The 16,371-nt window shown below is 36.8% G+C and overlaps 1 protein-coding gene across 7 annotated transcripts in view; it reads right to left on the reverse strand.

The window, feature by feature from the left end:
* The window catches only part of DCAF6 (DDB1 and CUL4 associated factor 6), a 133,798-nt gene that overhangs the window by 92,418 nt on the left and 25,009 nt on the right, over nt 1–16,371 (reverse strand). For all 7 annotated transcript variants that reach the window (XM_058441853.1, XM_032161084.2, XM_032161082.2 and 4 more), the window contains exons 3-4: nt 11,223–11,315; nt 2,944–3,129 (exon numbers count right to left, since the gene is read on the reverse strand). Coding sequence is in view for 3 of the 7 variants with exons in the window: in XM_032161081.2 (XP_032016972.1) it covers nt 2,944–3,129; nt 11,223–11,315 (279 nt within the window). In the remaining 4 variants the exon portion in view is untranslated. The remainder of the gene's footprint in view (nt 1–2,943; nt 3,130–11,222; nt 11,316–16,371) is intronic.

The raw sequence follows: 16,371 nt of genomic DNA on the forward strand, positions 1-16,371 counted from the left end.
ATTTTTCACAAAATTAGAAAAAACTATTCTAAAATTCACATGGAACCAAAAAAGAGCCCGAATGGCCAAAGCAATCTTAAGCAAAAAGAACAAAGCCAGAGGTATCACATTACTTGACTTCAAACCATACTTTAAGGCTACAGTAACCAAAACAGCATAGTACTGTACAAAAACAGACACACAGACCAATGAAACAGAATAGAGAACCCAGAAATAAAGCCATACACCTACAGTCATCTGATCTTCGACAAAGCTGACAAAAACAAGCAATGGGGAAAGGACTCCCTATTAAATAAATGTTGCTGGGATCGCTGGCCAACCATATGTAGAACGAAACTGGACCCCCCTACGTTTCACCGTATATAAAAATTAACTCAAGATGGATTCCAGATTTAAATGTAAGACCTCGAACTATAAGAATCCTAAAAGAAAATACAGGAAACGCCATTCTAGACATTGGACTTGAGAAAGAAATTATGACTAAGTCCTCAAAAGCCACTGTAACAAAAACAAAAATTGACAAGTGGGACCTAATTAAACTAAAAAGCTCTGCACAGCAAAAGAAACTATCAACAAAGTAAACAGACAACCTAAAGAATGAAAGAAAATATTTGCAAACTATGCACATGACGAAGGTTTAATATCCAGAATCTACAAAGAACTTAAAAAAATGTCATGCCTGTAATCCCAGCACTTTGGGAGGCTGAGGCGGGCGGATCATGAGGTCAGATCAAAACCATCCTGGTTGACACGGTGAAACCCCATCTCTCCTAAAAATACAAAACATTAGCTGGGCGTGGTTGCAAGCGCCTATAGTTCCAGCTACTCAGGAGGCTGAGGCAGGAGAATCACTTGAATGCAGCAAGCGGAGGTTGCAGTGAGCCGAGATCGCACCACTGCACTCCAGCCTGGCGATGAAGCAAGACTCTGTCTCAAAAAAAAAAAAGAACTTAAAAAATTAAACAAGCAAAAACCAAATAACCCCCTTAAAAATGAGCAAAGGACATGAACAGACACTTCGCCAAAGGCATACAAGAAGCCAACAAACACAAAATAAAATGCTCCACATCCACTAATCTCAGAGAAACGCAAATCAAAACCGCAATGAGATACCATCTCATATGAGTGAGAATGGCTATTATTAAAAAGTCAAGAAACAAAAGTTGCTGGTTAGGCTGCAAAGAAAAAGGAATACTTATATACACTTGGTGGGAATGTAAATTAGTTCAGCCACTATGGAAAACAATTTGAAGATTTCTCAAAGAACTTAGAATGACCATTCAACCCAGCAATCCCAATCCTGGGTATATATCCAAAAGAAAACAAATTGTTCTACCAAAAAGACACATGCACTCACATGTTCATCGCAGCACTATTCACAATAACAAAGACATAGAGTCAACCTAGGTGCCCATCAATGGTGGACTGAATGAAGCAAATGTGGTACATATACATGGAAAACTATGCAGCCACAAAAAAGAATGAAATCATGTCCTTTGCAGCAACTAAGATGCAGCTGGAGGCTATTATCCTAAGCAAATTAACACAGGAACAGAAAACCAAATACAACATGTTCTCACTTATAAGTAGGAGCTACACATTGGATACTTGTGGACATAAAGATGGCAACAACAGAAACTGAACTAGTAGAGCAGGGAGGGAGAAAGGGAAAGAAGGAGTGAAACACTAACTACTGGGTACTATGCTCAGTTCCTGGGTAACGGGATCATTTGTACCCCAAAACTCAGCATCATGCAATACTACCTATGAAACAAACCTGCACATGTACCCCTCAAATCTAAAATAAAAGTTGAGGAAAAAAATGAATCCATAAAGTAAGAAAAAAGCTACTGGGAAAACTGGTTACATACATGCAAAAGAATGAACTTGGACCCTTACCCTACATATGCAAAAATTAATTCAAAATGGATTAAAGATCTAAACCTACAAACTGAAAATATAAAACTCCTAGAAGAAAACACGGGGGAGGACGGGAGCGGTGGCTCATGCCTGTAAGCCCAGCACTTTGGAGGCGGAGACAGGTAGATTACCTGAGCTCAGGAGTTTGAGACCAGACTGGGCAATACGGTGAAACCCCATCTCTACTAAAATACAAAAAATTAGCTGGGCATGGTGGCATGCACCTGTAATCCCAGCTACTCAGGAGGCTGAGGCAGGAGAATTGCTTGAACCTGGGAGGCAGAGGTTGCAGTGAGCTGAGATCCACAATAACAACAACAAAATTAAATTAGTTGGGCATGGTGGCACGTGCCTGTAGTCCCAGCCACTCAAGAGGCTGAGGTAAGAAGATTGCTTGAGCCTGGGAGTTTCAAGCTGCAGAGAGCCATGGTCATGCCACTGCACTCCAGTGTGAATGACAGTGTGACCTTGTATCATAAATAAAAGAGCACTCAGTTGTGCATTTTTTCTGAACCAAATAAAGCACTAAAATTGAGTCTTAAATGTATTCCACCTTATTTAATTCAGCTCAGGTCTTAAGCTCATTAATATGCTTTAGGAATCTGATTCTTTTGTCTACTGGAGTCCTTTCTATCATATAAAAATTTGATAAGCATGTTAGCTATGACTTTACACAAGCGAGCGATTGTTTAAAAGGGTAAAGCCTAGTACAGTCATGCAGCACAATAACAGAGGTATCTTTAAAGGTAAACGTCTGTTTGCTTACAGCATGGTTGCTCAAGCAATTACAAACCCATCTTAGAGTACTATTAATTGCATCTTATTTCTTAACTTTATCCAGAAGCCTATCAAGATACATTTTCTCAAATGCTCTGCTGACACCTAGATATTGTCAGTAATTTATATGCATCAAATGTGCATACACACACATCTGTACATGTACACACATGCATCTACACATGCATGTACACTTAATCAAAAATATACATACTTATATATCATATAATCATAATAATACCATACCTCATAAGTAGTTCCATAATGGCACGTAAATTGGCATTGTCTGTTGGTTTCTGCATCTTGCTCAACGTTGGTATAAAATATTACTCCATCTCCAGAGCAGGATACAATCTGTTTATCATTTGTACAAGGTAAGAACTTTGCACTAAATATGTTTGCTCGATGCCCTGAACGAATTGTTGTCAAAACCTAAAACACACAGAGAAAGCAGTTAATGGTAACTTATTATTTCCTAGAAATATTCATTTTTAATATAATCATAGCCAGTAATACATTCTCATTAACATTCTCATCTCAGTGAAAGATTATCACTAGACTGCAAGCTATTATAATTTAAAAAAATCAGAATCCCATATATTTTCTTTTGTTCCCTGTGAGATGTGAATAAGATGGAGTACCATCAACAGGAACAGTATCATGAAAGTAAAACATGCATATTTCCATTTATTTAGTTTATCTGACTCACTCATAAAATCTCAATAAATAATAAAGAGCGACTTTGACTTTTGAAATTTACTGTATGCTAAATGATTAAGTTATTCCCTTTCGGCATGACAAAACAATAAATTGAATTTTAATTATTTTCATAAAATCAAAGTAATGAAATGGTACAGATAAGACACAGCAGAAGTCCCTACATCCAATTAATAATATTTAAAAGACCAGAATTACTGTGACAGTAATAAAGTTTAAAATTGATATTTTAATATTTGTATAATTTATTGCAGACAAAGGACTAATTCTCCTAGTAGTGTTTTAAAGTTGAGAGGAAAAATAACTGACAAGACCTGATTTTTTTTTTAACGGGCAAGGTACCGGAACAGACAGTATACATGCAGATATACAAATGGCCCTTAAAAATAGTAAAAAATACTCAACTTGGATCATTCATAAGGGAAATGCAAATTGAAATTATGCTGAGATATCAATTCTCACTTAACAGACTGGCAAAAATTCAAGAGCTTGACAACAGACTCTACAAACAAGCTTATGCGGAAACAGACTCTTAAACACTGCTGGTAGGAATGCTAAACGGTGTAATACCAGTGGAGGGGAATTTAGCAATATCTCACAAAACTATGTATGTGCTTACCCTTTGAGTAGGCAAATCTATTTCTAGGAATTTACCCCAAAGATATGCCTCCAATAAGACAAAAAAAAATGTCAAAGGTTATTTACTGAGTTATTTATAATAGCAAAACACAGGAGACTGGTTGAATAAACTACAGTATATCCCCATAACAGATATACAATAGAAAGAAGGTGAGTGGGGAATATCTGTTGTGCTTTTTTAAAGTGCTAAGAGAAAAGAGAAATATGTCAAAACACGAACACTAAGTTGGCTTGAAATGTCCATGGAACAAATTTAGGACAAGTTGAGTATCAAAAAGAGTAACATCAGTGACTGATTATAAAACACTGAATTAAAAAAATTGTTAAGGTGCTAGGGACAGAGAAAATGCTCTTATTTACTGAAGAATGTAAATTAATAAATGTAGAAGAAATGACAATTTAAAAATCACTGTTTTGTGACCACATTATAACAACCGATTCAAACGGAAGTCATCAATTAATATAAAAACCACTGGGGGAAAGACTGTTAGGAAAGAGAATATTCACAGTCTCAACATGCCACTTCACAGACAGCTTGTTAGTTACAAAGGGTAACCCAAAATAGAGGGATCAAACAACATCTCCAATAAGGGAATAAATTATATAACATCATGTACCACAATATCGCCTGAGGAGAATTCTCACCAAAAATGTTTAATCTGAATCTACTCTTGAAGAAACAATCAGACAAATCCAAATGGAGCAACATTCTGTAAAATAACTAGCCTGACATGTCAATGTCATGAAACATAGAGAGTAATTAACATAAAGCCTTTAAACAAGATAAATATTATGTTCTTTAACCCTGTCAGAGATTTAGGGTGGTTTACCATGTAGCTAACTACACACTACATACAGCCATTAGTTACTTCGTTTGTTAGGCCATTTGCTTTGGCTGTGCATTAGTAACATTCAGCAGACATTACTCTTAAAAATTTATGATTTACCTCCACTTAAGAGGTTTATTTATAATTTCAGTAACAAAAGCAAGAGCCTCACTGCTTCATCAGTCACTCATAAATTGAAAAGCCTTCCTTTATTAAATAAACTAATTAAGATTTAGTGAGTAAAAAATTGGGAGCCCATTCCTTTGAACAAATCTCTAGATTTCAGATGCCCCTCTCAAAATACACTACCCTCTTCCAGTGTTCTCCATCTCAATGGCATCAGTATCTACCCTTACAGTTGATCAAGTCAAAAACTAAGGAACCTTTTTTCATTTTTCTTTCCCTCATCCGCTGTATCAAATCCACCAGCAAAGCCATGCCAAAATACATCCCAAATTACTTTTCACCAACTCCAATGCCATTATCTGTGTCTGAGTCATCATTCCCTCTCACCTCACCTGGATTATTTCAATGGCCTCCTATCTCCTACTTCCAATCTAGTTCAAACTCTACCCTCCAAAAGCAGCCAGAGCTATCTTTTAAAAATATAAATGATATCAGTACATGTTTAAAACCCTACAGTGACTGTCTACGAAAATTACACTAAAATGTAAACTCCTTAATAAGCTTATCTGATTCCTGCCTATCATTTGAACTTCATTTGTACCACTCTCTAATTTATTAATGAATAATTGTTGAAAGAATTATTATTTGTGTATATATGTATGTATAGTTGGTAATTTCAATGAAGGTTAGAATTTGTTTTTTAATTGTTGAAACGAAATCTATACAGCCAACATGGGTATGTATAACACTGCAGATAAACAGCAATAAGGTTGATAAAAAATATTTATGTGTACTTGGGAAGTTATAATTTTTGATAGCTGGGCCGGGCATGGTGGCTCATGCCTTGTAATCTCAGCACTTTGGGAGGCCAAGGCAGGCGGATCACCTGAAGTCAGGAGTTCGAGACCAGCCTGCCCAACATGGCAAAACCCCATCTCCACTAAAAATACAAAAATTAGCCGGGCATGGTGGCGCATTCCTGTAGTCCCAGCTACTTGGGAGGCTAAGGCACGAGAATCACTTGAACCCGGGAGGTGGAGGTTGCAGTGAGCTGAGAATACGCCACTGCACTCCAGCCTGGGCAACACAGCAAGACTCTGTCTCAAAAAAAAAATTATAACAACAACTTTTTATTGATGGATTTATCTTCTCAGTGGTGCTTTCCTTGGGTCAATGCATTATGAGTTATTCTGAAAACACCCTAAGGATAATGCCCTAGAGAGGTATAATTGCCAGAGTAACTTAATCTGAGATGAAAATAACATATTGATAACTGCAATGACTAAAACGTTAAGGTGGTCTAGTTGTAACATCTATCATTCTCCTGATTACCAGGTTATTTTGACTAAATAGCTGGCCAAAGTTGGCATTTCTTTCCTTCTTAATCATGTCACGTACAACACTCCCAAAACTTGAAGCTCAGTCCAAAAGTATCCAGATAGTAGAGGATAGTTTTTTAATCCCTTGGTAAAAACAACCCCCTTTCAAACCTGACCCACAACCCTGCCTGAGGTATCGAATATACAGATTTATACACTCATTTTACTAAGACTTATTGGGCTCCAACTATATGACAGGTAAATAAATAATGTTAAGTGTTGAGGATGCAAAAAGAAAAACGAAATTGTCATTATCTCAAAGAAGTTGCCATCTAAGCACAACATGCAAACAAATATAATACAATATAATAATAGAGTTATCCACAAGACAAGAACACAGATGAAGGAGTGGCTATGTGTGTCTAGGAAATGTTGGAGAAATATCACAAAAAAAAGCTGAGATTTGAAGAATGAATTTTAAATTTACCAAGGGAGATACCTGAGAAAGCAGGTGATCTCAGAAAGAAAGAAGAGTATAAGCAAAAGCAAACAGTAATGAAAACATTTTAAGCTCTGAGGACTACAAGTAGCTGGCTGAGGCCAAATCAAGAAAAATCATGTATACAGTATATATTTGGAATTTATTTTACAAAAGATGTTGCAAGACCATCTCTGGGCTTCCTTCTCTTTCACCTATGCCATAATGGGGTACCCTAATGGGACTCCCCAGTATATGATGGGGAGTCTCTATGCTATATTAAAATATAATTGCATTAATAAGGAATATCTCCAGTCTCTTAAATCTATTTTTTAAAAAAACTAAGTATTTCAAAACTCTTATTTTCAATAAATTAATGTTCCCACAAAATCATAGGATCTAAAAATAATCAAACTATAAAAACAGGTAGTATTTGACTCATGGTCAAAAAGCCTTTTTTCCTGTATAATGAATCATTAGTGTTTTAAAATTTTAAAAAGCCCTATAAAGGCTTATGATACTAATTTTTTTTTTTTTTAAAGATATCACCTCTTGCTCTGTCATCCAGACTTGGAGTGCAGTGGTGGAACGCCTGGGCTCAAGTCATCCTCCTGTCTCTCCCTCCCGAGTAACTGGGACTACAGGCATGTGCCATTACATCCAGCTAATTTTTAAATTTTTTGTAGAGACAGAGTCTCACTACATTTCCCAAGCTGGTCTTTAACTCCTGGCCTCAAGCGATCTTCCCACCTCAGGCCTCCCAAAGTGCTGGGATTATAAGCGTGAGCCACACACTTGGCCTATGATTATAATTTTTAAAAAGAAAATCTGACTAATCATTTCTCAAGCTGGAAATGAGAAAGAGTAATCACTTTTTCAAATATACACATTCTATTGGAAATCATACATCAAAGGGATCGTCATTCCTTTAAAAATAAGCAAATAAAACAGAAACAGGTCGTTTAACAATCATTCCTTTGGTACTCAAGTGATTATTTTGTATAATGTAAGAGTTAAAATTCTGAATAGTGATCGTCAAAAAGCATTCTACATATACATTATTTCAGGAAATCTTCTCTATTATAAGAAAAGGGAGCTAGGCGCAACGGTTCACGACTGTAATCCCAGCACTTTGGGAGGCGGAGACAGGTGGATCACTTGAGCTCAGGAGTTCGAGACCAGCCTGGCCAACATGATGAAACCCCATCTCTACAAAAAATACAAAAACTAGCCGGGCGTGGTGGCACACACTTGTAGTCTCAGCTATTCGGAAGGCTGAGGCAGGAGAAACTCTTGAATCTGGGAGGCAGAGTTTGCAGTGGGCCGAGATCGTGCCACTGCACTCCAGCCTGGGCAGAGCAAGACTCTGTCTCAAAAAAGAATAACAAAAAATAAAAAGAAAAGGGTTACCCTTGTAATTACTGACCTAAGAGAAGTAGGATTTGAAAACATCAAGCTTTTTTTTTGGTAAGCCAGGACAATTAAGTAAAACTTAATGAAATAAAACTACGACCCATTAAAGACAGCCTCAATATGAACTTCTTTTTCGGCTGATAGATGATACACACTTATTTAAATATCTTATTGTTTAAATGTGGAAAAACAAGAAATAAACAATTTATTCTGTAAAACTGAAAATTTTAAATTAAACTTTAGACTGCCAATACCATGTTTTCACTGATATAAAAATAGCTGTATACTTCCTTTATATATGAACTCAGAAGCTAAAAGCCAATGAAAATCAGAACATAATCCTAACCTAATTAAAATTCATATGTTATTCCAGCTTATTGAATTGTGTATCATGAAGCATTTCACTAGAACCTAGCCACTGTTTGTAAACTGATAAAAATCCAGTTTCTTAAACTACTTGGCTGAAGATTAGATTCTGTAAGCCTAAAAGAATAAGTCATTATCTGTAAGATCCAGCTTCAAACAGCCAGCCAGGCCCATTCATACATCACTATATAACCTAAATTAATAGACAAAAATGTTTTAAAACATTTTTAGAAACAAATATAAAATATTAATATTAGAAAAGACTTTAGACATAATGACTCTCTTAATATATGAAGAAAAAGGCTAAGGAAAGTTTAAATAACTTGGTCAGAATGGTAAAAAAAAAAACCAACATATAAATCTATATATGCCATTATAGTAATCATAATACAGTTTTAAAATTTTCATGGAGCTCTTCTTCATTCAAAGACCTAAATATTAATGAAGTAAATTTCACATTGCAATAACACCAAGAAGCAGATAAAGGTAAGATACTGTGCCACTTTTCAAATTATTTCCTCTCAGTTCCAAATTTACCCTTCATTTTTATAGATTATGCAATGGAACTGAGTCCTTCAAATATTTTTCCTTTGCCAGTTGGCATGATGTTAAGCTTTGTCAGTAAAAAGCACTGAAAGGATAATGCAGGAAAAAGGAGTTTGCTTCCTATCTCTAATGGGAGCTCCTGCAACCATGCACAGGTTTTCCAGTGCCAGGGTCTTCCAGTATGGGCAGTTTCCCCAACACCATAGCACCAGAGTCCTGCAGTTTCACAAGGGCCCACCTACTAAATGAACATTGCAACACCCAACAGCTTCTCCTGCCTCATTTCCCCATGTCCCTAGACATTTTGTAGCATACTACTCTGATGAGAAACCTCTCCTTAAAAAGTATTTCTCAGTGCTCTAGAGAGAGGTGTTCCAGCAAGTTCCAGAGGGGAATTCCCAACAAGTTACACTAGCATGACATCACAGACTTCTCTGCCATCCAGTGAGTCATGACACCCTCTTCAATAAGGTCTAAATCTCAGGACTCAGCGGGGGGTCTCTTCTTTTGGGTGGTTTATCTCAGTCCCAGGGTTAGTGGCGGTTCATAGTATCTGTTATTTCTGCATTTTATAGAGACCTCTTTACTTTCTAGCAGCCAAGCCTTTATTACTCCAATCTCCTGATATAGGTAGTAATTCTTTTTATTACACTTTCCCTATTGAAATTACTGTGTGGTTTCTTTGACTAGAACCTGACTGATACAATCACCAATACACGGTTGCAACTACCAGAAAAAATTAAAAGCTAGAGTACATTTTTGGAATTACTATTAAAAGAATAGATGTTAACAGACTTAAAGATATAAGAAATTTGGGCTGGGCGTGGTGGCTCATGCCTGTAATCCCAACACTTTGGGAGGATGAGGTGGGCAGATCACTTGAGGTCAGGAGTTCAAGACCAGCCTGGCCAACATGGTGAAACTCTGTCTCTACCGAAAACATAAAAATTAGCCGAGCATGGTGGCACACGCCTGTAATCCCAGATCCTTCGGAGGCTGAGGCAGGAGAATCTCTTGAACCCAGGAGGCAGAGGTTGCAGTTAGTCGAGATCGCACCACTGCACTCCAGCCTTCCAGCCTGGGTGACAGAGTGAGACCTTGCCACAAAAAGGAAAAAAAAAAAAAAGATACAGGAAATTTAACACAATCAGGAGGGAAAAATGTATCATGTGAGTTGGGAGGCAGCTAGGAAATATACATATTCCTATTCTTAACTGGAACTTTAAATGATGCGTTGAATGTTTAAGATCTTACAAATTTTAAAATAACTATTTAGCCATATTTCTAAAACAGAAGGTTTCTCATTTAACTGTTATATCAAGTGTAAAGAACATCACACACTTTTCTTTTTATTACAATCAGTCAGCTGTTTATAGCTTTATCATTCAGTATCCAAATTTCTCTGAAACCATCCTTGGAAACATTCTGTGGATATAATAGAATGCTATTTGAAACAGTAATTAAAGTTACTTGAGAGTTAGAAAATTAATTCTTAGATATCTCTTGCCTTCTAGTGGCTTATGGTAATTTTTTTCTTCATTGAAACCATTTTAATTTTCTCAGTACCTCAAGAACTATTCATACCGCAGTCATTTGGCTATTTTTGTCTTTAAAAGTTTTAAATGTAAATTTTCTAAAAGACTAAATTTCAAATTTTTAAGAAAATGAAACAATGACCAAAGTTGGCAGCTTTACCCACACTATTCTTCACATTAAAATAAATAACTTTTTAGAATGTTAATATATTAAGGTTACACATAAAAGTAATTTTCTCATTAACTCATACTTTATTTATGGCACATTTTCCCCCAAAAATGTTATTGAAATAATGTCACTTGTACCAATTATTAACCATTTAAATAAAGTATATTTAAATTTTCTAGAGCCCAAGGCTGAATAAACTCTTCTATTTCCCTAAGTAATCTAAGAGACCCACATGTACCTAAGAACCTCTAAATTATACAATAAACCTCAGCAAAATAGGGAGGATATTCTATTATAAATGCCCATTCTATGATTGTTTGCAATTTCTTCATTTCTGCCTTCTTGATTTTTTTTCTCTCATTAAATTACAGATTTTTTAAACTACTTTACCTTTCTGCTGTAAGGATTACTAATTACTAATTTGGTGTCATCTGAGCCAGATAAAATATATTCTCCAGTGTCATTCCAACAGATTGTATTAACCTAAAAAGAAAGCAAAAAAGAAATATAAGCAAACTGGACATAAAAGAAAATATGCCATCTTTCACTCACCTTGTGGTACAAAATTTTTACCACTAATGAGGTTACATGTTAAGAAGTATTTAACATAGGGGTGTCCAATCTTATGGCTTCCCTTGGCCACAGTAGAAGAAAAATAATTGTCTTGGGCCACACATAAAATACACTAACACTAACAATAGCTGATGAGCTAAAAATAAATTGCAAAAAAAATTGTAATGTTTTAAGAAAGTTTATGAATTTATGTGAGCCACATTCAAAGCTGTCCTGGGCCTCATGCAGCCCACGGGCCGTGTGTTAGACAAGCTTGATTTAACAGTTGATGTATTAAAAAAACAAGCTTCCAGTTTCCAGTTCCACACGTAAGAAGCTTAGCAGTTGCCACTCCATCCTAACAACAAGTAAAAAGTTAACAGACGGTAAAATCAATAACTGATCTTGGATCCTTCAGAGAGGTAAGGACACAGGACAAAATGCTACCCCCTAGATTGGAGAGATGAACAGGTAAACACAAGGAGTCTTGGCTTACCGGAGCACAGACTCATGAGCAGAAACCTCAGTGAGAAACAGGGCTAGAGTAGGAAAACCTGAACTATAATTGATGAATTATCGGAGGTTCAGAAAGCGTTAAGTCTGAATGTTAAAAACTTCAGGGAAGGCTGGGCGTGGTGGCTCACGTCTATAATCCTAGCACTTTGGGAGGCCAAGGCGGCTGGATCACCTGATGTCAGAGGTTCAAGAGCAGCCTGACCAATATGACAAAACCCCGTCTCTACTAAAAATACAAAAATTAGCCGGGCATGGTGACATGCGCCTGTAATCCCAGATACTCAGGAGGCTGAGACAGGAGAACTGCTTGAACCCAAGAGGTGGAGGTTTCAGTGAGCCAAGATCGTGCCACTGCACCCCAACCTAGGTGACACAGCAAGACTCTGTCTCAAAAAAAAAAAAAAAAAACTGCAGGGAACCCAGTCGTGGGGCGGGAGTTATGGTGCAGACAGTGTTTTTGTGATTTGATTTTAACTTCAGAGCTCAACCAGATTTTCACAATAAATTTCAGATTAAAATCACCTTGTACATCCAGCAGAAGGAGGGAAAAAGAAACCATTTTGGGTATCCCAGAGTACTCTAACGTTCTTAACAAGATCTGCCCTCAAGAAAAGCTATTTCACCACAGCCTACCCACTGAGGGTTTATTAGAGCCTAACTGACCTAGGCAAACAGAAATACCCAATTCCAGCCTTCCACATTGGGGAAGGAAAATAGGCAACTCCAGCCTAATCTACTAACCTGTTCCACCTCAGTTGGGAATAGGAGGTACTGATAATCCCTTGTGAAGCCCACAGTCTAGACGTATAGGCTCTTTAAGTGACAGACACCTAATCATAGGCCTGTAGAACACTTCCTCTCCTCCTACACTTTACCAGTAAATTCCTAAGGACCTATTTATACCATTACTTTTAATAAGTACTTCATGTCCAGTTATTAAGAAAAATTACAAGCCATACTAAAAGGCAAAAATACAATTTGAAGGGATAAAGCCAGCATCAGAACCAAACATAGCAGGACTGTTGGAACTGTAAGACCAGGAATTTGAAACAACTATGATTAGCATGCTAAGAGTTCCAATGGATAAAGTAGACAGCATGTAAGAAGAGATGGGCAATGTCAGCAGAGAGATGGAAATCCTAAGAATAAAAAGGAAATGTTAGCAATCAAAAACAATGTAACAGAAAGGAACAATGCCTCTGATGGGCTTATTAGTAGACTAGACACAGTTGAGGAAACAATCTCTGACGTTGAGGATATATCAATAAAAACCTACAAAACTGAAAAGCAAAAAGAACAAAGACTGAAAAAAAGCAAAACAAAACATAATGTCCAAGGAATGTGGGACAACTACAAAAGGCATAACTCATGTATAATGTGAATACCAGAGAAGAAGGAGAAAAGAACAGAATATCTGAAATAATAATGACTGATAATTTCCTCCAAATGAATGTCAGAAACCAAACCACAGATCCAGTAAGCTCAGAGAACAACAATCAGGATAAATACAAAAAAAACTACACCTAGGCAAGCATTTTTCAAACTAAAGAAAATCAAAGACAACAAAAAATCCTGAAAGAAGCTGGAGGAAAAAACATTATCTATAGAGGAGCAAAGATAAGAATTACATCCAACATCTCCTCAGAAATCATGTAAGCAAGAAGAGTGAAATATTTAAAGCAGTAACAGAAACAAAACAAAACAAAACCAACCTAGAATACTGTACCCTGCAAAATTATCCTTCAAAACTAAAGGAGAAATAAAGCTTTTCTCAGATAAACGAACATGAGGGAATTTGTTGCCAGCAGACCTACTTTGCAAGAAATTACGAAAGGAGTTCTTTAAAGAAAAGGAAAATAAACATAGGTCAGAGACATATATCTACATAAAGAAAGAAGGAGCACTGAAGGAGGAATAAGTGAAGATAAAACACAAACTTTCATTTTACTTATTCTTAATTGAGCTAACAAATTATTTTATTGTTCAAAATAACAACAACAATGTATTTGATCATCTATGCTTATATCTAGCACATATACAAAACTATGCTTATGAGTGCTTATAAATAAGTGAAACGAATAATAGAAATAGTACAAGGTATAAGATGGAAGATTTAAAATTATTTTGTACTCACACTCCCTGTGAATCATTATAGTGTTATTTGAAATAAAGTGGACTTAGATTGGTTGTATATGTATATTGAAAACTTTAGGGCAACTACTTACAAAGTTTAAAAAATAAGTGTAACTAATAAATACTAAGGAAGGAGAGGAAAAAAACTATATGAAATGCTCAATTAAAACCACAAAAGGGCCAGGCATGGTGGCTCACACCTGTAATCCCAGCACTCTGGAAGGCCAAGGTGGGTGGATCACTGGAGGTCAGGAATTAGAGACCAGCCTGGCCAACATGGTGAAACCCCATCTTTACTAAAACACAAAAATTAGCTAGGTGTGGTGGCAGGCACCTGTAATCCCAGCTACCCGGGAGGCTGAGGCAGAAGAATCACTTGAACCTGGGAGGTGGAGGTAGCAGTGAGCTGAGATTGAACCACTCTACTCCAGCCTGGGTGGCAGAGTGAGACTCCATCTCAAAAGGGAAAAAAAAACAAAACCAGAAACAAAAAAAACACAAAAGGCAGAAGAATGGAAAACAAAAATAGGAACAAGGAACAAAGACAAAAAGCAGAAAACAGTAACAAATATAGGAAATACTAATCCAACTATACCAGTAATCCCTCTGAATGTCAATAGTCTAAATTAAAAATTATTATTATTATTCTGGGTTTTTTTTTGAGACAGAGTTTCGCTCTTTTGCGCAGGCTGGGGTGAAGCAGCGCAATCTCAGCTCACTACAACCTCCGCCTCCTGAGTTCAAGCAATTCTCCTGCCTCAGCCTCCTGAGTAGCTGGGATTACAGGTGCCCGCCCACCACCATGCTTGGCTAATTTTTGTATTTTTAGTAGAGCCAGGGTTTCGCCATGTTGCCCAGGCTGGTCTCGAACTCCAGACCTCAGGTGATCCACCCACCTCGGCCTCCCAAAGTGCCAGGATTACAGATGTGAGCCACCACGCCTGGCAACTTTTTTTTTTTTTTTTTTTGAGATGGAGTCTCGCTTCATCACCAGGCTGGAGTGCAGTGGTGCTATCTCAGCTTACTGCAACCCTCTGCCTCCTGGGTTCAAGCAATTCTCCTGCCTCAGCCTCCCAAGTAGCTGGGATTACAGGCATGTGCCACCATGAGTAGCTAATTTTTGTATTTTTAGTAGAGACAGAGTTTTGCCATGTTGGCCAGGCTGGTCTTGAACTCCTGACCTCAGGTGATCGCCCACCTTGACCTCCCAAAGTGCTGGGATTACAGGGGTAAGCACGGTGCCCAGCCTAAAAATTAAGACAGAGACTGTTGGAGTGGATCAAAAAACAAGATCCAAATCGATTTTAAATATAAAGATCCATATGGATTAAAAGTAAATGGATTGAGAAAAATATATCATACTAATACAAATCAAAAGAAAACAGAAGTAGTTGCATTAATTTCAGACAGACCAGAGTTCAAAGCAAGAAAAATTATCAGGGAAAAAGAAGGGTATTTCATAACGATAAAGAGGTCAGTTTCCCCAAGACAACATAGTTTCCCAATACCTAACATGTATATGCTTAACAACAGAGCATCAAAATATGTGAGACAAAAACTGATAGAACTATAAAGAGAAACAGATGAATCTAGTTTGATACCTGGAGACTTCAATTCCCTCTATCAGAAACAGACAGACCTAGCAGGCAGAAAATCAGTAAGCACACAGTTAGACTCAAAACCATCAATTATCTGAATATAACGGACATTTATAGACTACTTCATTCCACAACAGCACAATATACAGTCCTCTCAAGCTCACATGAAACATTTACCAAGACAGACCACACTTGAGGCCTTAAAACACACTTTATCAAATTTAAAAGAATAAAAATCAAACAGTGTCTACTCTTAGACCACAATGGAATTAAACTAAAATCAGTAACAGAAAGATAACTGGAAAATCCCAAAATACACACAAGTTCAAAATAACACATGGGTCAAAGAAGAAATCTCAAGAGAAATTTTAAAAGATTTTGAATTCAATAAAAATCAAAACAAGGCTAATTAAAATCTGTGAGGTGCAAAAAAGTAGTTCTCAGAGGAAATTTTACAGCATTTCTGAAATCCAAAATGCTTTGAGCATCATGTGGCACTCAAAAAGTTTTAAATTTTGGAGCATTTCAACCTTCAGATTTTCAAATTAAAGACACTCAACCTGTAGAAGATTCCCTGCTAATATCAAAAACAAGGCAAGGATGTCCTCTCTCACCACTTCGTTTCAACACCATACTTTAAGTCCTAGCTAATGCAATAAGACAAGAAAAGGAAGGAAAAGCAAAGGAAAAGTATGAAGATTGGAAAAGAAGAAATAAAACTGTCTTTGCAGATAACAAGA

This window comes from Hylobates moloch, unplaced genomic scaffold (assembly GCF_009828535.3).
Source record: "Hylobates moloch isolate HMO894 unplaced genomic scaffold, HMol_V3 SCAFFOLD_8, whole genome shotgun sequence".
NCBI classification, from domain to species: Eukaryota; Metazoa; Chordata; class Mammalia; order Primates; family Hylobatidae; genus Hylobates; species Hylobates moloch.